This window comes from Schistocerca americana, chromosome 10, assembly GCF_021461395.2.
Source record: "Schistocerca americana isolate TAMUIC-IGC-003095 chromosome 10, iqSchAmer2.1, whole genome shotgun sequence".
NCBI lineage: Eukaryota > Metazoa > Arthropoda > Insecta > Orthoptera > Acrididae > Schistocerca > Schistocerca americana.
The window spans coordinates 103,849,751-103,877,245 of record NC_060128.1 but is presented as its reverse complement, the minus strand read 5'-3'; the positions used below and the strand labels follow the sequence as shown (position 1 = coordinate 103,877,245).

The following is a 27,495-nucleotide window of genomic DNA, read 5'->3' as shown; positions in this document are numbered from 1 at the left end:
TCCAAAGAGTCATTATGTGACTTTTCTGCTGTTTTTCTGAAGATGTTTTCAGTTTTGTTTCAGTGATGTATAGGTAGAATCAGCCCAAACAGTGTGCATTTGCAGTACATTTCTTACGTCCAGTGTTAACAGAAAACATATACGTTCTCATTGGAAACAAAATGTTTAGAGTGTAAATTTAGAGACAATCAGTGAAACAGCATGAAATTAATCTTGTGTTATATTCCATTCGAGGATAACAGTTATTGGCAGCAGACATAAACCAAGATTTCCTGCAGTGTTTGCATACATCCGCTTTGCTGCAGAATATTGTCATCACAGTCCTGCGATTAGTCTTCCTGTTACCATCAATATGTATCGTTTAACTGAATTCCACAGGCTAATTTGATGTGTTGTCTTGCTTGAGTCCACAAGATTTTGTGTATTACAAAAACAGTGCTCAAGTTCTCCATTGCAGCTGCTTGTTACATTGAAACAGAGCTTCAACACAACTTTCTGTTCTGGGCAAGCACAACTGTGAATGTTCATTTCGTGGAATGTAAGATCCTCTGTTTAGAAAGACCTGTTTTGTAGCTTGGTCACATCTTCAGGTGGGTATCTGAATAAAAAAAGGGATATATCTGTTAAAAAACATAATGTACCCCCAATCACTAATGAAGGCAATAACAAATATAAGTACTCTCACAATTTACATCGTATGAGATCCAAATGAAGACCCAACATTCACTGTTCAAGTAATAGTAATTTGCCAAGTGAGCATACTTTCAAATTATAAATAGGCTGAATGGTGCCGTCACCACCACCCAAAAATCAAGCAGGAACCTACAACATAATCAGACTGAATGCAAAAACCACAGAATGTACCATCAAAAACTGCATATCCATATTGATGAAATTTACCAAAATTCGGGAATCAGATCTCATTGCACCGTACGATCTCCCAGCAACAACATGTTAGCAGTGAGCCTGCAGAGAGAGATGGCGAGCTATCGTAGCGTGGTGATATGCGTGTGCCACTGCAAGAACAGCACGCTAGCTTCTAGTGTGCTATTTAGATTCAGAGGTCATTAATATGCAGACTACCACAGTTCTGCCAACAGACACAGCAGGGGTTCACGCCTGATGCAAAGTACCTGCAGTGTTGTGCTTTCATCTGTATTTCTCGACTGGATAGATACAGGTGTACAAGAAATAGAGTTGCAGTATCTCGACTGACGTTTCAAACTTCATTTCTTTGCAATTTACACACCGTCCGAAGAGATATTGTGCCAAACAGAGTGGAGCCAGAGGACATATGGCGTCAGATGTGAACCTCTGCTGTTTCTGCGAGAGGCTTTGGGGTTGCCAGTGTGTTAAATATGAAACGGTAGAGAGGTGATTTCAAACTCTGCTGTTTTGGTACGTGACAAGACAGAAGTCACCTGCTTTGTCTTCCGAGTCTACTGTGTAGCTAATGCCACATACTTGAAATTTTGTGTTTTGGTGAGTGTCAATGCTCAGTGGTTAAGACAGCGAAATCTTAACGATGGCACTATTCTGCCTGTCTGCTCCACTGCTTTAGTTTCTTCCCAGTGTCTTCAGTCAAACTGCAGGATGCTTCCCCAGAACTTCTCTCTTTCCTGACTTCAAACCGGTGTTACACAATATACTTATCATTTGGCAAAAATAATCACAAATACCAAGGGAATATACTAATCTTTTCTTGCAGTGTATATTTAGCTTGCAGGTCAACTCTGTTTTGTTAGCTCTGGGGCAAGGTTTTTATTTATTTATTTTGATCGAAATATCTTTCACCATTTTAAATTCATGACATTTATTTTCTTGAAAAACATTTCCTAGAAAACAGCATACAGAAAATACACATCAGGAAAAACGTTTTTACAAAGATTGATTGATTAACAAGGGAAGTGACTGGGCAACTGAACTACTGAATGCACCAAAAACACGTGACTATACCTGCATTTTGTGCAGTTTGTATCTAAGCTGCTCATTAAAGAACCTTCTAGGAAAAATACACTTTTCAAGTTCATTTCAACAAAGGTATATATTTTTGGAGCCTATTCTTTCAGTGTTACAAAAGATAGTATTTGTTGTTTAAATTAAAATCAAATATATATACAGTTTCTTTTGAGAACACTTATTTTTAAGAGATGTTTTTCCATGAAGAAATGTCTTATGTTGAAATTGTACATAATCTCTAATTTGTTGAAGTTTTATTTTGTGATTTTTTTTTCTTTAAATACCATTCTTTCAACTAAATGAATTACATTCTTACAAGCAGGTAGCAGAAACCTTTATCCTCAATAATAAATTTCAATTCAAATCTCTTAGTAAAATTTAATAACTTTGGAAGTTTCTACGCCCTGTCACTACAAACTCAGTAGATTGTGTAATAGGGAACTTCTGTGTTGGACAAATAAGTAACTATCTAGTTTGTTTCTTTTAATTACATCCTCTGTTTCCAAAAAAGGTAGTAATGAGATGACAAGCTGCTATGGGTACATCAACAATATAAGGAAAAGATAGATTCACAAAAGCTAGCACACCTCATACACATACAGCCACCAGCTCCGGCTGGAATGCAACTGTCACGTAAAATGGAGCAGCAATCTGGAGGGTGCCAAACTGGCCAAGGGTGAAGTAGACCACGCTGTGGCACAATATGCTGCTTCACTATCAGAGCCATCTGGATCTTCCCCTCCATCACCAGCTTCTCTGAACTGCGCAAATTTGAGGTACCCTTACAGCACCTTCTTTGTTCCTGAAATAATCCCTGTAGTCCTGTAGTGACCCACTTTTCTCACGAGACACAACAGTTTCCACCCACTCGGTCCTATGACCTTATCCCTATCTCCCCCCCCCCCCCCCCCCCTCCCAAATACTGAGTCCCACCTTCTGCCAACGTAACACCGCCCCCCCTTCCCCTTCTATCCCCCTGCCACTCCTTTTCTTTCTCTCCCCCACCCTCCCTGTCCCACAGTCTCCCTACGCTGCGCCTGCTGGCAGTCTAGTCCCTGCAAACCCTGGTCTGGTCCAAGCTGCTGGAGATGGTGGTCACGTGTGTGTGTGTGTGTGGCCGAGTGCGCACGGGTTTCCTTTTCTGGTGAGGATTTTGGCTGAAAGCTGATGTGCAAGTGCATTTTTGTTGTGCCTGTGCAGCTCAGCATGGCATTTTTATGGTGGGCAGCAATCTCTCTCTTCCATGTATTGTTGATATTCCAACCTGAAGTTTGCTTTATGGCTATATTTTATGCATATATCTTGCACATGACAACAACCTAAAATTAATTCTTCTGTTTCTCACAACCCATACTGAATGAAATTATTACTTTTATGTGATCACCTGTATCTCATCATACATATGTTTGTTTCATAAATTATACCAGAGATTTGACAGCCGCAGATACTCACCACGTCATTGACATGTGTAAATGTAACCTAAAAAATTTTGAGTATGCTTTTGTTGAGCTCTGAAGAGACCCAGTGCCAAATATAACAGAATACAACCATTACAAGTGGAGTACATTTTGTATATTTTTCCTACTATTTTTTAATGTTTATGTTAGAATGACACAGTTACTGTTTTCTTCAGAATACAAAATGCTTGTAATTGACAGACACATAAATTTCTTTAGCAGAGTAAAAATAACCAAATTCCTGGGAATCTTGTGAAATGTCTAGGAAGAAAATAGATGTAGCTTCTCAGTCCCAAACGCACAAGTAAATCGTGCTACAATTTTTGTGTCACAAACACACTCTCAAAATCTAGTTTTCTAACTATTTTGAATTCCTGGACGTTTTTGTTCTGTTTGATTATCCCACAATTTATCTTATTTTTATCACAGACTTTGCATTTTTACTCAACTTCCACGTAATTAATAAAGAAACGAGGCTGAACAACTCTCACAATCCTACAAAAACTATCTTAATTAAAAAATTAATCTACACACACATTTATTTCAGTAGGATGAAAAATTGATTTATTGAGTTTGCTACTGTATTTTTCTGAAGTATTCTGTGTAATGCTATCCTTCTGGTTTTCGTTGATATTCAATAAAAGTAAATGAATGTAGTGTCGCATATGGCCTGAAGCTAGCCTTTTACTTTGAAATCAGGGCTATCCCATGAGTAGCCAGTGATGGTAATGACTGACTTTCAAAAATATATGCTGTAATGGTTTCAAATATTTCCTGTCAACCTCCGTGGTTGAAATGAAACACTGAACGTTTCCTCATGTGGTATTGTGAACCTAAAATTTTACTTATATGCCATTCACTGCAGGCAGAAGGGCAGGCCCTGGTTTCTCAGTTTGCCTATTGCTCCACAAGCAAGGAATAGGTGACTCTCAGCACTGTCAAGTAATGGTTACCTCTTTTTATCTTCTCAACACTTTTGCGATATGTACTCTATGGTTAAACATTGAGAATTTATCAAGATATGGAGTCTCGGATTCCATTCACTGATAACTGGGAACATTACTACTCATCAAATACAGTTGGAAGTAAGCTACTTAATGAAATTGGCATTTTCTGTTTCACTAATAATTAATTTTCAAAGTGTGATAACAGCAGACAGGATAGCCAAACAAAAATTTTTGTGAACAAAATTGCAGATTGTATAAAATGCAGAAAGCTTACACCATTTGGAAATTGTCTCTGCATTAGATGTGTTTTTTTATTTTTTTTTTTTTTTTTTATGCCATGGAATTGTGGTCCTGTTCTGTTTGTAGAAGTACCAGACTATCAGTTGGCTGGTCATCATCACAGTTAATGGCATATACATTTACTCAGTGTAAACCTATTGTTATTAAACATTTATTCAGGGCACCAGCTAATCTTCAACATTCTTCTGTAGCATCACATTTCAAAGGCTTCTGTTCTCTTCTTGTCTGAACTGATTATTGTTCTGTACAATTGCTACACTCCAGAAAAATATCTCCAGAAAAAGACTTTTGAACATTTAAATTTGTAACAAATTTCTCTTCTTCACAAACGTTGTTCATGTCATTGCTGGTGTGTTTTATATCCTCTTCTACTTTGGCCACGTCAGTTATTTTGCTGCCCAAATAGCAAAACTCATCTTCTACTTTTAAGTGTGTCATTTCCTAATCTAGTAGTCTTGGCATAACTTGATTTAATTTGACTGTATTCCGTTATCCTTGTATTGCTTTTATTGATGTTCATGTTATATTCTCATTTCAAGATGCTGCAAATTCCATTCAACTGCTCGTCCAGATCATGTACAATTACTATACTGTCAGTGGCAAAGCTCATCTTTTACTTCTTCTCCCTGAAATTTAATTCCTGGTTTTCTTTGGTTTCCTTTTCTGCTTGCTCAATGCCCAGATTGAATAATATCGGCGACAGACCCTCCCTTCTCCACCAATGCTCCCTTTTTGTCTCCTCAGACACTTAATAATAATGTTTGGTTTCTGTACTAGCTGAATGTAACTGTTCACTCCATATGTTTTACTCCTGCTGTCTTCAGAATTTCAAAGAGAATATCTCAGTCAACATTGTCAAAATTTTTCCCCACGTCCACAACTGATGTATTTTCAGTTAAATAATAAATGAGGTTCATTTATTATGTTTTTATACCACAGTTATTTTTGTGACTGTTTACACTGTAAATACTTGCAAATGTATGTAACACTAAATGTGTCCTAGGTTTGCAATGAAAATTTTTCCACAGATTTGTACTTCTTGCTGATGTTTTGTATGTAAAGAATTTGCACACATTTACTGGAAAGCTGTTAAAGACAGAGACATAATAGCATATGCAGTTAATTATTGAAGTTGGTTCCTGCAGAAGGATGCTTTACATGGAATTGAAACCATTCTTCACAATTATTACCATTAGTGTCTGCCTGCTGTAGTTTATTGTAAGATTGTCATTGTAACAGTACTGCTTGTTTGGAATGGATTTTCCTGTACCTCAGCTTTTTTCCCATTAATTTTAATACTTATCCAAGTTTGTTATTAGTTTCTGTTACTGCTTGCTCAGTGTACAGCCTGAATATCATGAGGTATGGGCTACAACCTGAATATCATCAGGTATAGGCTACAACCTTGTCACCTGCTACTCTTATAACTGCATATACAAATCCAAGACAGAGATAATCTGGAACTTAGTATTTTCATACAATGAACTAATTGCTAGAGATTAATATTTATCTTTTAATCATCATAAACAACTTACACACCACAGATAAAACTTAAACACATAGCATCTGTTTAAAGCAACCACTGCAAGCCTTGGTGCATGCATTAAAAAGAGTACTGATATCTTGTCTCTAAAATCATTATCCCAACTGTGGCAGGGGTGTAGCTGGTGCCCCGTCAAGTCTCCATACTGTATTCTTCCAAGAGTGCATTCACTGACCAAACTGATGGGTGCTTATAGTTGAATCTTCCAGTGCCATCTCTTCAAATTCTACTGTACAAACTTTCTGGATACCTTGGCCAGCTCTCTTTAGCTGTAATGACATAGTTTCTTTGTAAGTTAATATTCATGGTAATACTTTTTTTGAGTGGTGTCTGTAGGATAGCTTCTCTCTGTACATTTTTTCAGTTGTGTAGCTACTACTGCCTTCTAACAGTGGAAAATCCAGGATGGAATATAACAATATTAGAGAAGGAAAGTTGCTACTCACCATGTAGCAAAGATGCTGAGTCGCAATAGGCACAATAAAAACACACAATTAAAGCTTTCGGCCATTAAGTTCTTTGTCAGCAATAGACGTGTGCGTTGGGTTTGTGTGTGTGCGAGCGCGCGTGCGTGTGTGTGTGTATTGCTGACAAAGGCCTTAATTGTTGAAAGCTTTAATTGTGTGAATCTTTTTGTTCTGCCTATCTCCGCTATATGGTGAGTAGCACCTTTCCTTATCTAACATTGTTACTACATGCTTCTGCGATATATATTAAATATGTATGGCTGGCTTGCAATGGATTCTTAAGATAAAAAATCCTCTGTTAACTCGTCTTGTCCAATTCAGATAAAATCCTGAACTTTCAATGAGCTGTCTCTCTTGTCTTTATCACAGGCTAGATATGCCTCTTGTGAAACTGGTGAGGCACTCACTTTTCATACTGGAGAACGGCAGCTGATTGGCTAGATTGTGTTACGATAACATCACGGAGGTAGGGTGTGCCGAGGCCTCTCATCTATATATTAGGTTTGCACTCGCTGTCTGGCTTTGCTTGTGTCTTCACCACTCTTATCGGATGGCAAGGTGTATGAAGTCTTCCTCTGTGATTCTTTCTTTGTCAGGTTATGCTTCTGCGGATTGCTGTGTGTATAGCTGGTAATATAATTTCCCCTGCTCCCCATGAACTGCAGTGGAGAGATGATGGTGGCAATCATCAAAAACTTGAGATATTATCCAAATTTAATGCGGCAACTTAACTGAAAACTTTTATCGGTATTATATTATCTCTCCCAGTCTTGTGATAAGTAGTGCTCCATCTTTCATAACTGGTTATGATAAACCTTACCACGGATACATCATAGTTTTTTTTTTCCACTATCATTTGTGTGGAAGGCTGTTGTTTGTTGTTCAGCAGTTTACTACCATGTGCTTCACATGCACTGCTCATCCAAGTTGTGCCGTAACCTTGAATACTCATTTCCAGCTGTTTGTTCCTTATTGTGATATTGATCACTTATGGTCATCTGCTGTAGATACAAATTTGACTTCAAATGTTTCGGACGTTCTGTAGATGAAACTGTGGGGCACAGAATCAGCAATTTTTCCCCAACTTGTGGCCATTCTATTACCTATACAGAGTATATCGTAATTAATAGTGAAAAGCAACACAGGTGAAAATATATGATAATATGACAGGGTGTTCAAAAGAAGTGGCATGAAATGACACTGTGGGCATAATTGAAGTTTTTGTTTAAAAGTAATTACCAGAGGCCTCAGCACAACTATCACACTGTTTCATGAGCCGAAGGATTCCCTGTTCCCAGAATGTGAAGGAACCAGTCCCATCACTATCCGTCAATTTGTTGTCTGTTTTGACGCACTCCCCCCCTCTCTCCCATGGGGACATGTCCGGTTCTAGGGCAGATGCTCGAGCTGCTTACACCTGAATTTGGCCATTACACTTTGTGTGACCTCTATGCATGTTGTCATGGAGCGGAGTCACACCCTTTGTTAGCAGCCCAGGCTGTTTGCTCTCGATGGACTTGCATAGGCTAATTAGTGTCTCACAGTACACATAACTGTGAACAATTTTTCTGTACTTGAGGAACTGGATAAGTATCAGATCTAAGATGGAGAGTGTCACCTTGCCTGCTGAGGGCACAGCTTTGAATTTATTAGGAGGAGGTGATGACACACGATTTGCGTCGCTGGACATCTTGCTACGTTATCCCAAAGACATGTATACAGATTTCAATCGGTTCAATTGTTACTATGTTTTGAAGACTCCTTAGAGAAAGAAAAATGTTTCAGTAAATGTGGGTCAAAAGGTGAGTCATTTGGCAAGATAATTACAAATGTGTGGTTATGAGCTGTCACTGACTTCAGTATGAAATATTGTCCTAGTTGGAACAAATGTATTTAAAATGTAAACTTAAGTATTAAGATCGCATTTCATTGGGTTCGAGTTACCAGTGGCCTATGTTAACAAGGAAAACAATACAGGTTACAATTTACTGTTCACTCACACCTGTTAAAGGAGTTATTACACTCATCTTTAGTGAGAGTTATTCTTTCAAACACCCCAAATCAACTTGTAAAGCTATACGAGACGTTTGTTGCTCCGCTTCTTTCAAGTGCAGTGACATGAGTGCTGCACACTGCACTTTTGGGATGACTAAACACAAAATCTGAAGCAATGAGGCCAGACGATCTTCGAGGTCAAGGTACAGGCCCAACTGACCTATCTATCTGAGACTGCATCAGTGCATTAGATTTTGTTTTGTGTCGACAGCAAAATGTTCCTCTGCCCTTGGTCCATCAGCTACACTCCTCAATTGTGGGCTAAATTTGAGCCCATTTGGATGGTGACTCAACCAAAAGGTTTCCAATTAAAATTCTTTTGTACTGCTTAGAACAATATTTCACACTGGATTCAGTTGTGTGTCGTAAACACAAGTTCGCAGTTATGTAGCAAATGATTCCTTTGCAGATACGTGTATACTGGAACATTTTTACTTCTATTATCAAATATTTTCACTCTCGTCAGTTTTGGTTTTAATTATTGAACACCCTGTTAACTTTTCACAGATTACACTACATTCTCCACCATTTTTTAAGTACTAGATGAGATTAATTTCGCCCACTGTCAGTGCCGAGTTGATAATATATGTCTCTTCCCAGTGAGTCAAACCATGGGAAGTTCAGGTTGGAATATCAACAGTTACGATAAGGATAGATTTCTACTCACTGTAAAGATAACACACACACACACACGTCAAGACTGGCAGAGTGGCTGGAAATGATCACCGCAATTAAAATATCTTTATAAATTCTGTGATAATGTTCCAGGTGCTTAATGTTTATCTTTATAACAGTCACTAGCTATTCTCAAATAAACTATTTAATGTTAATACAATATTAAAATCTGTTTAATAGCTGATCATCGACATGACCAAAATTAAGTGAATATTAAATATGGACTGGGAACGGCAAGAAGAGCATTTCTGAAACATAAATGTTAGGATGTATTTCCAGAAAGAATAGTCATGTATGTAATTGAAATGTGGACGATAAACAGTTCAGATGAGAAGAGAATGGAAACGCGCTGCTAAGAATACTTAAGATGGGTACATTGAACAACTAATGAGAAGATACCGAATCCAAATGGGGAAAAAAGAAATATGTGACAAGACTTCACTAAAAGGAGGGATCGGCTTATAGGACATGTTCTGAAGTATCGAGGGATAGTCAGTTTGGTAATGGAGAGAATGTGGGACGTAAAAATGGGCTTGCATACAATTAGCAGGTTTTGATGGGCGTAGGATGTAGTAGCTATGCGCAGAAATGTAGAGGATTGCCACTGGGTAGATTAGTGTTAAAAAGCTGCATCAAACTAGTCTTTGGACTGAAGTCAAATATACCAATATTTAAAACCTCTGAGTCGGTAATAAAGGTTCCAAGGTCTAACAGAGACTTGGAAAAGAGTTTATAACAGTCTAGATTGTAAAGGCATGTTTATTGTGATTTAAGACTATAAATAATTAATTTCAAATATTCTAAACAAAGATTTTAATAGAAAGATACCATTGTGAATCCTGGGAAAGATTCATAGCTAATGTTGAACACGACTTTCACACAAGACAGAATATGAAGCAGATGAATAAAACAGAAAGATACGGCAAGCATCAATATACTCGTAATAACAGAAGATCAATAGATACACATTAGAGAAGTATATGGTATGGTGAAGATAGTTAAGAAAATTACTTTAGAAAAATAGATAATAACTCTGTAGATCAAACAGACATAAAATAATTAAAAGCAGCATTAAATGTAATGGAAAAACTACTGGCTTAGGTGGCAGTAATGCTAAATTAATCAAATGGGAGGAACTATTTTTTAAATACCTTTTGGAAAAACTGTTCTGTACCTGAAGAATGGAACACAGCTTAAATCACTTCTTTATTAAAAAAAAAAAAAAAAAAATAAAAATAATTCTCCATTAACGACTACAAACTATCTCTGATGCAATGATCTCAGTAGAACAATTAGGCATCAGAAAGGGATGTCAGTGTAACGATAATATATTTATAAAGCAAACTATTGAAAAATGTTGGGAATTTGGCTTAGAAACGCATTTAGTTTTTCCAAAACATATTAATACCATAAAGAATCTGATGAAATTTTAATAAATAAAGGTGTTCAAAAAGTGTGCAGTCTATAACCCGCTTCATTTAATTTATACGATCACAATCCAGCTATGAAGTGGAAAGATGAATTTTACTTAGGAATTAGAACTGGATCTGGTGTACCATTAAATACTCTGATATATGCTGATCACAAGATAATTATACAGGAAACAGAAGATAATTTACAAAGAGCAGTATATATATTGAGCCAAAATGCAATATATTACATCATTATCTGCAAATAAAACAAAGAGAATGGCTTTCAAAGGAAAGAATCCTATCAGATCGAAAATAACAATAAATAAGAAAAGTTTATAACAAGTATCTCAAGAATCTGATATTAATTTTAACTATGATGAAGACATCAAGAAGGAGGTTAATAAATATCGAGCTATCTGCGGAACAATTGAAAGAACTTTCGGAAGACAAACAAGAAAAGAACACAAGTAAAATTCAGCAAAGTTATGGCTATACTTAGTCTTGTATATGGTTGCGAATCATGGATAGTAACAAAGAAAGAAAAATCATGTATAAAAGCAGCAGAGCTGAATTTCATGAGATATGGATAAAATAAGGAATGAAACAATAAGATCGGATTTAAAGATCTTTTCAGTTAATGGCAAGATAAAAGAGAAGAGAAGGAGATGGAAGAATCCTGTTGACAGAGCGACAGAAACTAGATTTCCAAAAAAGATAAAGAATTGTCACACAACTGGAAAAAGAGAAATAGGTAGACCTTGTAAGAGATGGATGATAGGGACTGGAAAAGGTGATTTACTCCACCTTATCCTTGGAAGGAGATGACAATGAAGATGATATTCTATTTTGATCACTGAGTTTCTCCAGCAATGTTTTCAAAAAGAAGTAATGGAAAATTATGCCCAGAAAGCAAATTACTGTTGGAAATATTTATGACTACTTTTGTGAAAGATCTCTTCCCCAAAAATATTGAGAAGGACCTACAGACTTTCTAGCAACGATTTCAATTTAATAAAACACTTAGGGATATACATTTTTAATACTTTACTCTGTCTTATTAGCACTGTTTGAACTAATTGTCTGCATTACATAAAATCTATCCAATTATATTATATTTTCAAAAATTGATTATTTTCATTTCTAACTTTATGTACTCCTGTATAGGGTAACAGGTCAATCCCCTGTGTAATGGCTGAGGAGTAAACTCATAAGTAATTGTGGAGGCTAATCATGACCATATAGTGCTACTAACAGAGTTGATTCACAATTTTATAACTCAAGCATGACATAATAATGAAAACACAGCCGTTACAGCCACCTAGACTCTACAGATATGGATGAGATGTAACTCTCCCCCTTTGTGGAGGCTAAGGTGGCAACATGGACAATCTAAGAAAAGCCGACCCAGTTAGACATCTAAATACACTTCTCTGATCCTCCCATTCAAACATACCATACGACTTCACTCTTACTCTACTATAGCTGGATGAGAATAACAAAAGTGTTGACAGTTCAGCACAGGAGGTGGGAATGTTGCCTGTTTGCCACTATGTGCAAACACTTTACAGCTGTAGCAGCAGCTTTGGAGTATGTTTTTACATTCTCTTATACTGTACAGTGTTCAGTTTACTTTGCAAGATCTTATTACTTTTTGAACCAATTTCAAAGTTGGCTTCACATATCCACTAAAAGAAACATACCACAACAGAAAAACAGCATATAAGAATCAATTACAACAATTAAGTTGCAGACCACAATTGTCAGCAACCAACTGGTAACCAGCTACTGAGGCAGCAGAATCATATGGTGACTGTGAACAGAACGGAAAGAGTGACAAAACTTGTACTGTGACTGGCTGTTGCTAAGGTAATTGCCTTGTAAACAATAAGGTGTTAGTCACTTTTGTTATTCTGGACCAGGTGTAGAAATGAAGTAAGGGAAAGGAAATATCACTCTTTTGAAACTTAATTAGCTCTTTATTCTCAACAAGTAATGAGTGCTATTGACAGGGACGTCAAATGGATCCCATATTTTTTAGATTTCCAGAAGAATTTTAACACTATTCCTCACAAGCAGTTTCTAATTGGATTGCATGCCTCTGGAGCATCATCTCAGTTGCATGGCTAGATTCATGATTTCCTGCCAGAAAGATAACAGTTCATAATAACTGTCAGCAAGTCATAGAATATAAGAGAATAATGTCCAGCATTCTCCAAGGAAGTGTTATAGGCCTGCTGTTGTTCCTGATCTACACGAATGATTTAGGAGACAATCTGGGCAGTCCTCTTAGATTGTTTGCAGATGCTGCTGCCATTTACCTTACGATCAAAACAAATTGCAAAATGTTTTAGACGAGATATCTGTATGGCGCAAAAAGTGGCAATTGACTGTAAATTGTGAAAAATGTGAAGTCATCCACATGAACACTGAAAACAATGTGATAAATTTCAGTTATCAGTTACACTATAAATCACACAAATCTAAAGTCTGCAAACTCAACTAAATACTTGAGGATTACAATATAAATAACTTAAATTGGAATGATCACATAGATAATGCTGTGCGGAAAGCAAGCCAAAGAGTGAAAATTTATTGGCAGAACACTTAGAACATGTAATAGATTTACTAAAGAGACTGCTCACACTAACGACAGAGAATATCGAAAAAGTTCAAAAAAGGGCAGCTCACTTTGTACGATCACAAAACGGGAGAGAGAGTGCCACAGATATATTACACTAACCGGGATGGCAGTCATTAAAACAAAGGCTTTTTTTTTTTTTCTACAGAAGGATGTCCTCATGAAATTTCAATCAGCAACGTTCTCCTCCAGTTGTGAAAATATTTTGTTGACACCTACCTACATAGGGAGAAATTATCACGTAATAAATTCAGAGAAATCAGAGCTCAGACAAAAATATTTAAGTGTTCATTTTTCCTGCATGATTTTTGAGGGTGGAATGGTATACAAGTAGCTTTAAAGGTGGTTCGATGAACCCTCTGCCGGGCACTTAATTGTGAATTGCAGACTAATCATGTAGACATAATGGGAATGGTGTTTCCTCAGTGAAAGTGCGTTTTCATTGTGCTGGACTAGTAAGTGTGGTGAAGTGATAGTTCACAAGAGAGTAGTGTTTGGGTTGGTATAACAGTTTGTGTTTGTTTAGCTTACAGCATTATTGCCACATGTCTTACCTGTTCCATAAGTTGTTGCCACTTAACTTTGCATTAATTTCAATGAAGCACACACTTCCCATATTCTAGGGACAGTATCAACTGTCTGTATAAGCCCACAACAGTCGACATTGTTGACGCGAGATGACAAATGATGTTCTGAGTTCCACTTTTTGGCTCTGTCTCTTTCACACATTTTTAATATGGGATGTTTATACAGGGTAGTCAGAAACAGTCTAAAGAGCGTGTAGGGGTGTTGCAGTGTAGGTTGTATGGAGAATTAATTTTTAAGAAAAAATTTTTGTGCTTTTATCATTTCTGAATTAATTAGTATTGAAGTTAGCCAGTTGGGTCATTGACCATGCAAATTCGAGCTGCCCGCCAGGTACAATTAGTGTCAGTTGTTCTCACAGTGTAGACGATAGCGCATGAAAGACTCAGCCTTGGGCGCGGGTTGGACCTTCACTATCACCCTGAGCCCAATTTTTGTGTTGCTCTTTTGTCCAGTTTTAGGAAACCAAATGAACACGTTTGGCAACACCACCTCTATTGAGCCACTTAAATTTGTGCACGCAACAGCTCAATTTGCTAACTTCAGTGCTAATTAACTCAGAAACAGTGCAGCTTATTGAATATTTTTTCTTAATGATTATTTATCAGTGCAGCCTACCATGCAAAACACTTACAAGATTTTCGACTATTTCCGACCACCATGTATAACATAATTATGTAAGTAATTCAGGAATAAGGGAATAATCACTAAATAGTAGTAGGACAATTCCCTAAATAGTAGTAAAGCTATATTCTGCTGGCCAAATACACTGTACAACTTTCCCATACGACAAAAGTTTTTATTTTTAATATTTGACATAAACTACTGCATTGTTATTGGGCAAAATACAATTTTACAAGGAATATTCATTGAAAATCATTTCTGCAGCATAGCATTTGCGTTCATTCATGTGGCTTATGACCAGGCCTGAATTCGTGCAGACTTAGATGTTGAATGTACTCCAGCTGTGGAAAATGTGATAATATTGATTGACATGTCTGTTATTTTCATTTAAACTCATTTCTGCAGCATAGCATTTGCGTTCATTCATGTGGCTTACGACCAGGTCTGAATTCGTGCAGACTTAGACGCTGAATGTACTCCAGCAGTGGAAAATATGATAATATTCATTGGCATGTCAGTTATTTGTTATTAAAAACTTATCATTAAACATAAACAACAGTTTGCGTTTGACTGTACATACAGTTTCAGAGCTGCCTTGGGCATTTTTTTGAAAGTGTAAACGTTTGACTATTTGAACAATTGTTTTCCAACTTCTGACATAAAAGATTTTTCAGGTTTTCTGCATGTCATCGACATAATGGCGTGCTACGTTACTTGTGTTTGAGATAGACATGGAATCTCACAAACTTGCATTGTTCCTTTCTGTAGAGAGCACTCCACAAAAGCTGAGTAAATCAAAACTGGACAACTAACAAATGATAATCGCCATTAATCTCTTTGCAAAAAAGCATTTTGTAAAGCTTTCCAAAATACTGTGAAAAGGATAGGTTGCTACTCATCATATAGAGGTAATGGTGAGTTGCAGGCAGGCACAACAAAAAGATTGTTAAACAAGACTTAAACAACACACACACACACACATTCTTTTCTTCCACATACAACTTGCACACACGTGACCACTGTATGTCTAAACCATTTTTATAAATGATTTCTTTTACCTCATCTATCATAAATTTATACATGTTACATGCACTCCATATTTTAAGGTTCATACCAAGTTGTGATCTGGAATTGAGATGATATGCTTTCTAATTCTCCAACGAAATGCCGGGAGCCTACAGGTCTAAAGACTCATGTAAAACAGGAAAAAGAAGTTTTCTTATGGAATGTGATACTTTTAAGTTAATATATTTAAATCAGAAAACAGTGTACGTAATGTGAATTTGCTAGATTCTCAGAGGTAGTTTCGTAAATTGTGAGTTTATAGCCACATGTGTCAGGAATGGTAAACTTCAACAATTTATTGTGAGATCGTAATGTGAGAACAATAAGTGGCAGATTCTCAGTTGTGTGGGAATCATAACTAAAAAAAATTTCGAGCATATGCATGAAACACAGTGGCTGTAGTTAATGAAATAATTATTGAGTAGACACCACAATGATGGTATAATGTAATTTCGTGATGTCCTAAAAACTTGTAAAATGTGAAGCATTAACATAGACAGAAATTCTTAGCTTCTTTATAACTTCAGTGTAGTACTGATTAAATGTATGGTTTATATGCTAAATTACCAAGGCCTTTTATTGTCACCTCAGTTGTAATATGACAAGATTAGGGCAGAGGCAGTAGAATCCGATACATTCCTTTGTCAATTCAGAAGAATGGTCCCAAAATGCACAGTTTAGGTGTCGTTGCTACTGCTGTTTTGCAGATTGTTCCGTCTATACTTTTCAGTCACAAATTACTGTCTGCTACGTGCGATGGAACATTGGATGCCATCATCACTCTCATTATTCCATAATGTGCTCCAGGTTCTCTGTCCTTGGTGACAAAGGTTAAATTAAGTTCAAAAGAGCAGATTTTAAGAGCCAACTGTGACAGAAAGGAAAGGATAAATGAAGAGCTCAGGAGAGGGGAAAGGGTCCATTCAGAGGATTCTACTGTTTGTACCAATGACAGTGATTTGGTTATCTCAGTAATGAAATCTTCTATGTGTAAATCCATAATCTGCAAACAATTGTGAAGTACATGGTGGAGGGTAACTGCCATTATTTTACCACTTGCCGTCCCTTGTGCCTGTTCTGTGTATGTATGGAGTGAGAAGAATGATTGTTTGTGTGTCTCTGTGCATGCTGTGATTAGTCTAATCTCGTTGTTGCCATCCATATAGGAGTAACATGTAAGGGCTTGCAGCATATTGCTAGATTCATCAGTTAATATTGGTTCTTGAAACTAACGTACTAGGTTTTCATGGAATACAAATCACTTGGTACGAGGGGCACCCACAGTTTCCATGATACACTTCATCTACATCCACACAGCTACTCTACCAATCACGCATAAGTTCCTGGCAGAGGATTCATCGAAACACCTTCACACTAATTCTCTGTAATTCCACTTTCGAACAGTGTGCGGAATAAATGAGCACCTATACCTTTCCGTGCGAGCTCTGATTTTCCTTATTCCATTATGATGATTATTTCTCCGTGCATAGGTCGGCGTCAGCAAAATATTTTCGCATTCAGAGCAGGAAGTACGTGATTGAAATTTCCTGAGAAGATCCCACAACAGTGAGAAACGGTTTTGTTTTAGTGACCTCCATCCAAATCCTGTTATCATGACAGTGACACTCCCTCCCCTATTTCTCAATAATACAAAATGAGCTGCTCTTCTTTGAAATTCCTCAATGTACCCTTCTTGTAGTGATGTGACCATTGGTTTTTCCAAGAACTGCCCACAGTTTGAGGTGTCTACAGTAGACTATAGTTAAATGAAGGGTTAATTCTGCTGCAAATTCAGTATAGAATCTGATAGGAATTGAATTGGGCTCTGGAGCTTTGCTCACTTCTAAAGACTTCAGCTGTTTCTCAATACCACTGACACTAATATGTATTTCATTCATCTTTTCAGTGTGATGAGGATTAAACTGGGGCAATTCTCCAGGGATTTCCTTTGTAAATGCACATTTGAAAATGGAGTTAAGCATTTCAGCTTTTGCTTTGCTACCTTCAATTTCAGTTCCTGTCTCTTTACATATGACCCGAGCTCCTTTGAGCTCTGTGAAAGGTCACTTGACAATGTTCTGCTATGGTAGTAACTGAAGGCTTGACACGGTGCTCTGTTAACAGCCAAACACATTTCATTCAGCATCTTTACTGGTGCATCTCTGCAATCTTAGTCAACGGTCTGATGTTATGAACTGATTGATGCCCAGGCATGTGTAAACAGTTGGGCTTGCTGAGCTTCTTTCAGATTGTAACTGCTTTCTGAGTTGTTATAGTCTCTGATGGTGTCTCCAGCATTGCAAGCCAAAATGTAAAATAAACAATAAATAAAAAAGTCACCAGATATCAGCAATTTACATTCTATCATCATGACTGCGGCAGTCCTAGCTACCTTAGCCCTCTCTGCCTTTTTGTGTGTTACCCAGGTTGTACAAATCCCTGTATGAAGAAATACCTTAAGAGATGTTTAATTAACCAAAGCATTAATTAACAAAGACAGGCAATTATTAATGCAACATAAGTGAACTAGTTTCTATCAGAAAACAGGTTGCAATCAGCATACTAAAATTAGCATGAAAGCCAGTACTGTGGCAGTTGATTTTTCTTTGTTAGTTCAGAACAGCTACACTTTTTGTACTGTTGCCAGTTTAACATTCTTTCAAAGAATAACAGCTACCACAATTCTTTAAGAATAGAGGCCTGTTCTTGAACCTAGATAATCAGGTATATTTGCAGATAAGATAGCCTTTTGAATGTCTAAAAATTCACAATTTTGTGCTTTACGGCCAGTGACATCTTGTTGGATATCTTTGTACCAGAATTTTGAAACTGAACTGTGAAAAAAAAATTTAAAGTATATTTTTTTGTTTCTATTATCGTTGTGTGTTAACTACATTTTATATGAAACTGATTTTTTTGAAATTAGTTAGAAATGTCATCAGGTAACAAAAATCCTGTAAATCAGGAATAAAATTAGAAGAACATTCGAGACCTCTGCTAGATTGGTGATTATATTACATAATACGAGGGCTGTTCAATAGCACTGCTGCCAGTCTTCAAATTCATGCCGGAAACCATTTTTTGAGAGGTCCTTCAAAATTACCTACGCAGCCTTCACCACTGGTTCTGAAGTTTGATAATGCCTCCCACGAAGGCATTTCTTCATGTTAGGGAACAGAAAAAAGCCACATGGGGCTAAATCTGGAATATAGGTAGGGTGAGGGATGCAAATCACGTTAATTTTTGAGAGGTATTCAGCAACAACATTGACAATATGTGGCCGCTCATTATGGTGGTGCAGAAATGTGGTCTTTTGTGCCTGATACGGACTTGCAATGTTTCCAGAACATCCCTGTAGTATTGTCCAGTTACTGATGTGTGTGCAGGTACAACATGCTGAAAACCATTCCATGACTATGAAAGAATGAGATGATCTAACTTTCCCAGCAGAAGCAACCACTTTTGATTTTTGGGGGGTTGGTGATGAAGGAGATTTCCACATTGAGCTTTGCTGTTTGTTCTCAGGATAAAAATGATGAAGCCAAATTTCATCAGCAATGATTACAATTGAAAGAAACTCCGGATCTTCCTCTAACATCAACTTTAACTGCATGCAGACCTGTACACGAATGTCCTTTTGTTTGGAAATCAAGTCTTGGAACCCATTGTGCACAAACACATGTCGTGTGTAATTTTTCTGTCACCAACGTGTGGGCGGCACTCAATGAAATGTTCAGTATTTCAGAAAGTGATCTTAAGGTAATTCATCAATCCTCTCTCACAATGACGGCAGCAGTGTTGATGTTTTCTTCCATAAAGGCAGTAACTGGAGCACTGGGTCCACCTTTGAAATTGTCTCCCCTCTTTAAACATTTTAAACCACCTTTGAGCTGTGCTGTGCTGTGCTGTAGGGAAGAACAGGCTCTCCATTGGCCTCGGCTGAACATTTGTTGATGACGAAAGCAGCATATTGTTCCTCACGTTATCTTCATTGCAGCGGTGGGTGATACGGAACATGTCTGATCTTGCCTGCCTCTCACAGGCAGGTACCAGGAGTCCCAACAATGAAACTACTATGGCATGTTTGTTGCACATTAAACTAACAGAATATTGTAAGATTAAATTTTAGGGCCGAGAAATTATGACCATAAAAAAGATTATGATCATTCTTTATTGAACAGCCCTCGTATTTGTATTGCTAGCTTTTGCTAAGTACATATCTTATTTATTTTAACTCCGTTATACCAGAAAACTGACAAATATGTGAAACAATATACTGCAATACCAAAATAACCTGGCAGTCTTGCAAAATAAGTCAGTTATTTTGGACAGACTATGATTTTCTTTTTTTTGCAGTCACATCTTGAAAAAATATTCACTAATGCACCTTGCAGATATAGCAAACAAGAACAAAAATTAGAGAATTAATTATACAGTTGGTTTCATTCTAGTTTATACAGTATGAGAAATTTGTGCGACACGACAGGTGCAGGAGGCAGAATGGTACGACTGTGTATTTTCAGAGATCATCAAATGCTATGATGTGTGTCTCAATGCGGCTGGAAACTGTGGAAAAATAAATCCGAGTGTGTACTTTCACAATGTTGTAAAAGAAATTCTGTAATTTCATTCACCTCTTTGTTAAAAAATAAGCTACTACTTTAAAAATAGCCCTCATATTTGTTAATTGCATGAGCCTAAATGTTATAGATTCAAGTCAGTAAAAAGTATTTTGGAGAAATTAGTTTCTAGTCCACAGCTAATTAGCTGGTATGCAGTTGCAGTAGAAGTAACTACATTCTGTTTCCGAAACGAGAGACGTAAGTCTGTGAGGTGTTACAAGAGTGTCATAGTTGCTAAACTATAGGACGTCTTGAATGCATCCAGCTTTGTAGTCAGAAGTTTGATAGTTTGTGATACAGTCAAGTTGTTTTACTTTTCTTTGTGTCACAAAGGATGATATTTGAGGACAACTCAGTTCAGGCACAAAGATATGCTATTCATGCCATACAGTGTCATTTCAGCTGACCTCATTTGACTATCTAGGAATTTCTCACTGACATTAAAGTACATGTATTGTCACACGAGGTTTGTTATTGACAAAATGAACTTCTTTAGAAAGAACAGCTGTATCCATGTGGTACTGAATCTTCTTTTGTACCTTTCAGAATGGTGTACATTAATCTACAGCGTATGTTTTGGTTAGTTGTTGGCAAGAATTGAAGGTGGTCGTGATAAACAGCAGCTCCGATTGCCTGTTGGGCAAATAACTAGATAAAAATACAGTTCCCAAAGAAAGCATGTGATGACGTGTGAATATTACTGACCTATCAATTTAATAAGTTATGATTCCAAAATATTAACACCAATTCTTTACAGCAAAATGGAAAAACTAGTAGAAGCCAACTATGGAAAGATCAGTTTGGATCCTGGAGGCAGTTCTGACCCTATAACTACTCGTAGATGATAGGTTAAAGAAAGGCAAACCTACATTCATAGACTTCAGGAAAGCTTTTGACAATGTTGGCTAGAGTGCTCTCTTTGAAATTCTGAAGGTAGCAATGTTAAAATGCAGTGAGTGAAAGGATATTTACAACTTGTACAGGAACCAGATGGCAGTTGTAAGAGTGAAGGGAACCAAAGTAAAATTTAGAGTAGGAATTGAACTTCACACAGAAGAAATAAAAACAGAGAGGTTTGCCAATGCCATTGTAATTCCGTCAGAAATGGCAAAGGGCTTGAAACATCAATTGATCTGAACGGAGGGTATGAGATGAATATCAACAAAAGCAAAACAAGGATAATGGAATGTAGTCTAACTACGTCAGGTGATACTCAGACTTTTAGGAAACAAGGCACTTGGTGTAGTAGATGAGTTTTTCAATTTTGTCAGCAAAATAAGTGATGATGGTCCAATTAGAGACGATATAAGATGTGTACTAGCAATGGCAAGAAAAACATTTCTGAAGAAGAGATAGTTGCGAACATTGAATACAAACAAGTGTTTGAAAGTCATTTTAGAAGGTATTTGAGAACTGTTGTATAAACATCTTCACCATTAGAAAATCTCTTTCCCCCCCCCCCCCCCCCCCCCCCCCCCCGAGATGTTCCTTCAGCTTGAAGAAGAGATAGAAATCACGCGATGCAAGATCTGGACTGTAGGGTGGATGCTTCTGACCCTCCCATCAAAAATGTCGACATATCGGGTGTTGCATTTTCATGCTGTACAACATTGCTTTTATTTAATTTTCCGGTCATTGAGCTCACATCTTTTTGTGAAGGTGACAATGATCACAGAACCTGGCACTTTATCTACTGCAGACAATGAAATGAGCACTGCCTCTTGAGTTGCACATTTGCTGAACAATGTCTGCAATAGTCACCCTGCTATTGGTGCGAGTCAGTTCCTCGATCGCACGTTCAGCGCCTTCTGTTGTCGATGTCGACTGCCTCCCTTACCTACACGTGGAAGTACATTTCCAGTTACTGCTCCATTTCACTCATGCACTGTGGTGCACCTGTTATCTGTACCACAGCAGAACTACGTCTGCAGGAAAACTGGAACATTTACCATGGAGGAAGTATTAGCTCTAAAAGCAGGGCACTTAGTTTTATATGTATGTATCGACAGTGCTTTAAGTTTCACGTCCTAAAGTTAAGTACCAGTCAGTAATGCTGTTACATCATTTATTAGTTTTTTTTAACCCTTTTAGAGGGTACGATACATCAACATTGTTTCCACTTCTTTATTTTCAACTGTAGTTTCCTGTGGCCCCGCACTTTGTTCATTCCTTGAGAATGACGACGCTTCTCTTCTTGCATACATCTTTCAGTTCGTGTTTTTTTTTTCTATTCTAAAAGCTTGCCTTTACTATTGCTTCTTTAATAAGTATGCTGCTTCTTATTGTGTCTGTGCCGACCCACATTTTTTATATCGCTTTCCACTCCTCTCAGCCATGTGATTCTGGGTTTACAATTGTTTGGTAAAGATTTGTGTAGGTGTTCACGCAGCATACATGTTCATAGACTTTTAATTCCTTCTCAGTACATCCATTAACTTGGCAACTTGTAGATAAAGTTCTGTTTTAGGTGTTAACCGGTATTCTAATTTGCTGCTAATATTGAGTCCTAGTATTTTCTTAGAATTCTTCTTTCAATTTTTTATCGAGCCCTTTGTAATCAATCAGCTTAAGAGTTTTCACTCCATAGAGTATTTCTGGTCTGACCACTGTTTCAGTTTTGTGTTCCAAGGTAAATATATTTTTAGTGTATTTATCTTAAACATTTGAGGCGCATTGCCGATGTTTATATTTGCAGACCCACTTTTGCTGCTTGACATAGCAGTTCTGTGTTTTGTTCTTGTGCACTTTCAAGTGAGGCTATAATAAGTGCTATGTCATCTGCAGATGCTAGACAATCTACAATAATGTTGTTTGGCTTTCTTCCTAGTTGCATACCCTCAGTACTTATGGTCTTCCTCCATTCCCCAACCACTTTCTCTAATGCACAATTAAAAAGCAGGGGTTACAAGCCACCTCCTTGTCAAATTCTAAATTTTATTTCAAATTTTTCTGACAGCTCTCCAATAAATTTTACTTATGATGTTGTATTGGTTAAAGCTTACTTACCTTTTGTTATTGGTTTGATGCAGCCTGTCAAATTCCTCTCCTGTGCCAACTCTTTCATCTCACAGCACCAATCGCAACCTATGTCCTCAATTATTTTCTTCTTCACTGTCATTGAGAATAGCAATGTCATCAGCGAATTATCATTCATATCCTTTTATCCTGAATTTCAATCCCACTCCTGAATTTTTCTTTCATTTCCATCATTGCTTCTTCATTGTATAGATTGAGAAGTAGGAGCGAAAGACTACATATCCCATATCCCCCCCCATTTAATCCATCCATTTCGTTCTTGGTCTTCGGTCTTACTGTTCACACTTTGTTTTGTACATATTGTATATTATCTGTCTTTCCCTATAGCTCACTCCTAAGTTGCTCAGAATTTCAAGTATCTTTCATCATTTTAAATTGTTCAAACACTTTTTCCAGGGTCGACAAATCCTGTCAATATCTCTTGCTTTTTCTTCAGTTTTGCTTCCATTATCAACCACGCCAGAACTGCTTGTCTATCTGTGGTGTATTCCTAAATACAAATTGATCATCATATAACAGATCCTCAGTTTTCTTTTCCATTCTTCTGTATATTATTCTTGTCAGCAGCTTGGATGCATGAGCTGTTAAACTGATTGTGCTGTAATTCTTGTTTTATTATCTTCTTCAAACTCTTAAAAATGTTCAATAATGTATTTTCATCAGTAGAACTATATGCCTTTTTAAAATCAGCAAACGTTGCTGCATATTTAAAGCTTCTGATTTTCCTAGTTTCTAAGATGTGCTTTAAGTTTATGACTTGTTATACTTTTGATCTGCTCTTCCTGAACCCTCCTTTATACACCACTAACTGTAGATCAAATTATTGTTATTCGTCATTAACCATTTAATGTAATGGCATATACTATGATCACAAGGAAGTGTTAGAATGGTTATACAGAATAAAAGACTAAATAATTTAACAGAGGTTTAATTCCTGCACACTCGTACAGGAACTCTAATGCTCTGTATTGTTATTTGAGTGGAGGTATAGAGTTGTCCCCAATGTTACAGGCAATGGCAGCTCCTGTTCACCCGCCCCGCTTCTGGTGCCGGCAGATGAGGAGCCGGCCTGCAACAGTCCTCGCAGCGAACCACCTCAGCTGTCTCCCGAAGGAGGTCAGTCACTTTCCTGGCCAAAAAGACATGCTGAACTCTGTGGCTACTTACATAATACTATTGTATTAATGTATTCCATGAACAGGGCAACCATAAGATAATAACTAAAATGGTTCTATGAATGAATGATATAAGAATCCATAAACATAACCAACTGTAGAACTAAAATAATTATGTTTTATCAGTAACTACCATAGCCAACAAGCCCTGCATTCCCCAGGTATTCACTGTGCCTGTTTTTTTTTTTTTTTTTTTTTTTTTAGAAACAGAACCTTATATATAGTCCTGCAGTAGACTCAGTGTGATATGACTGCATGCAGTTTCTGTATGCTGGCCGCAGCTGCTTCACGTGTCTACAAGGCTATTTTTGTGTCTGTGGTAACACCTCTTCGTAGCTCTATAGATGCTTATTGTTTCTGCCTACAGCAGTTGTCACTTCACAGTTGAAAGCTGTCAAAAGCACTGCCAGGCTTCAGGGATTTTCCTAAGTTTCTCAACTGCAAGAGTGTCTTAGTAAAGAATAAACAAGAGTGTCTTAGTAAAGAATAAACAAGAGTGTCTTAGTAAAGAATAAAACTTTTACTTCATGCATTATGCAATATTTTTAGCACAACTCAGTGTTTATGACATATCTCCTGATCTATGTGGAGACTGTCAGTGAAATATGTTGCAAATAGTTATAGTACGTTCAGTGAATGATGGAGGTTTATGTATCTCGAGACAATGACAGGAATTTGCTTGTGCAGATTTTGCCTCTTACCGCCACCATCAGCCGTGACAAGTTCGACAACTGGAATAAAATTCACTGAATGACATGTTAAGATCACGTTTAATTCTCACATTGGCTGCGACGTTCACAGCAGAGCACTCAGAACACTCGTTGGTTGTCAGAATGTGTGATGGTGCACAGCACAAACCCAAACTCGACCCCCATCCTCGCACAATGCGGCAGTTTTTCATGCTTCTCAGTGTTGACATATCTACTGACCCGTGTTTCATACTATAATATAATGTTGTAGGTATATTCAGTAGCATATGTGGATACTGTCAGCAAACTGTTGTGAACAGAGTTAGTAGTAAAGAAGTTATAAATTTAAACACTGTAAATGAGAAGCTTTTATTTGCGTGTGTAAATCACAAGCTGAAAAGGAATTACACAAATGGTTAAACCCTGTAGTAACTACTAGCTGTAGCTGTTTGCTGAAAAATAAATAAACTGCTTCAAAGAAAACCAAAAGAACATAAGCTATGCAGACTGTCACTAAGTGTAACTGAGTAGCCTTTGCTTGTCTGTGTTTTATCCTAAATACATACCTGAGAATGTGAACTGACAACCTAAATACGCTACTGATCGATTTGCTCAGTGTGAACTGTTTGAGAAAAACAGCAATCTTAGATCACCTCTCACTCCGCAAACAAAAAATTTTATATTTTTGTAACTTACCATGGAAGTATAAACATAGAATACTTAAATTCCTAAAAATATATGTTCGCTTTAACTATGTGCTCAGAGTACTGCATTTCTGTGTGTGGATGCACAGGCACAAATATTTGCAAATTCACAGCTTAATTAGTAAGCAGTCCAAAAAATGACAAATCATTTCTCAACACAGATCTTCCATTAAGACAGGACCAAACTTGGCTAAAGTCCTACTTGTTCAATGTTCACAACATAACACATCCATTATTAAATACATCATCTAAATGCAGTAAATTGTTGCAGGAATAATTGTCTATTGCAGGTGCCTTCACCTAAGACGTCTAAACGTAGCATCTACAATGCAAAATAATGAGTCATGTAAAATCTTTCACTGGAAACAGTACTCCAATCCATGGTACAGGAACATAGTTGAAGCAGAAGCTGTGGACTAATCTTGAGTACTGGCGATAGAGAGAGAGAGAGAGAGAGAGAGAGAGAGAGAGAGAGAGAGGACAATGGAAAATGCACCACTATGTAGTGCACCTGAAAGAATTTATTTATTTATTTATTTATCATCAACACACTTCTACATGGGAACTATTGGTAACATGAAGAATATCGAGTGTCTATTCAATTTCTTGCCAAGTTCCTTGTAACATTTCCTCTGTTATTGTTGCGATCACATTAGTTATACGATGTCGCAATGTAGGAATATCGTCCACTTTGGTTCCAACGAAAGGGAAATTTCCTATCCAGGAAATGCAGTGGAGCTCCATCCTGTTGAAAAATGATGTTGGGTTGCAAAACTTGTATCTGAGGGTACACAAACTGCTACAACATGTCCAGATACACTGACCCATTCATTCACTGTTTGTTCCACAACAAAGAATGATCCAACAATCCTGTCGTGCATTAGCCCGCACCAGACGTTTAGCTTTAGGGCAGATGAAAGGTTGCGTCATCTGAGAATAAACATCTCTTCAGGAAGCTGGCATCCATATCAATATGCTGCAGCATATCCGCAGCAAATTGCTGCCAGCGTGGTTTGTAGTTCGGCATCAGATGTTGCAGAACTTGCACTTTGTAAGCACACATACAAAGAAGCTGGTGAACTACACGAGGCAATGTTGATCAAGGTACATCAAGTTGCCTAGATGCTTGACGAATTGACTTACGTGGGCTTCTGAGAAATGTTTGATGTACTCCACTGTCTCTTCGGGAACTCTAATCTACACCACCAAAACGTTTCAGAACACTTCCCGTTGCCAGAACTTCCTACACCATTCCTCAATTGTTTTCACATCAGGTGGATCACATTTATATAAACCATGATAATTTCTTTGCACAGTAATCAGCAATTTTGTTTCTGCAAACCAAATTGACTGTAGTTGGCAGCACACAGTGCTGCAGAACTTGCAATAATGTAGTTTGGTATTGTCCAATAATCAGAATATCTTGGCAAATTGATTGTGGTGTGCATCACCATGGCACTTACAAACTACTAAGCATAAACAGAATAAAAATTGCCCATGTACATATGAATTATATTAATATTTACACGTACATGAAGAAAA

At 37.3% G+C, this 27,495-nt stretch overlaps 1 protein-coding gene across 6 annotated transcripts in view; it reads left to right on the top strand.

The window, feature by feature from the left end:
• LOC124552514 (lysine-specific demethylase 4C-like) overlaps positions 1-27,495 on the top strand; it is a 362,897-nt gene that overhangs the window by 157,752 nt on the left and 177,650 nt on the right. For all 6 annotated transcript variants that reach the window (XM_047126804.1, XM_047126805.1, XM_047126806.1 and 3 more), the window contains one exon: positions 24,397-24,501. In XM_047126804.1, coding sequence (XP_046982760.1) covers positions 24,397-24,501 — 105 coding nt within the window. The remainder of the gene's footprint in view (positions 1-24,396; positions 24,502-27,495) is intronic.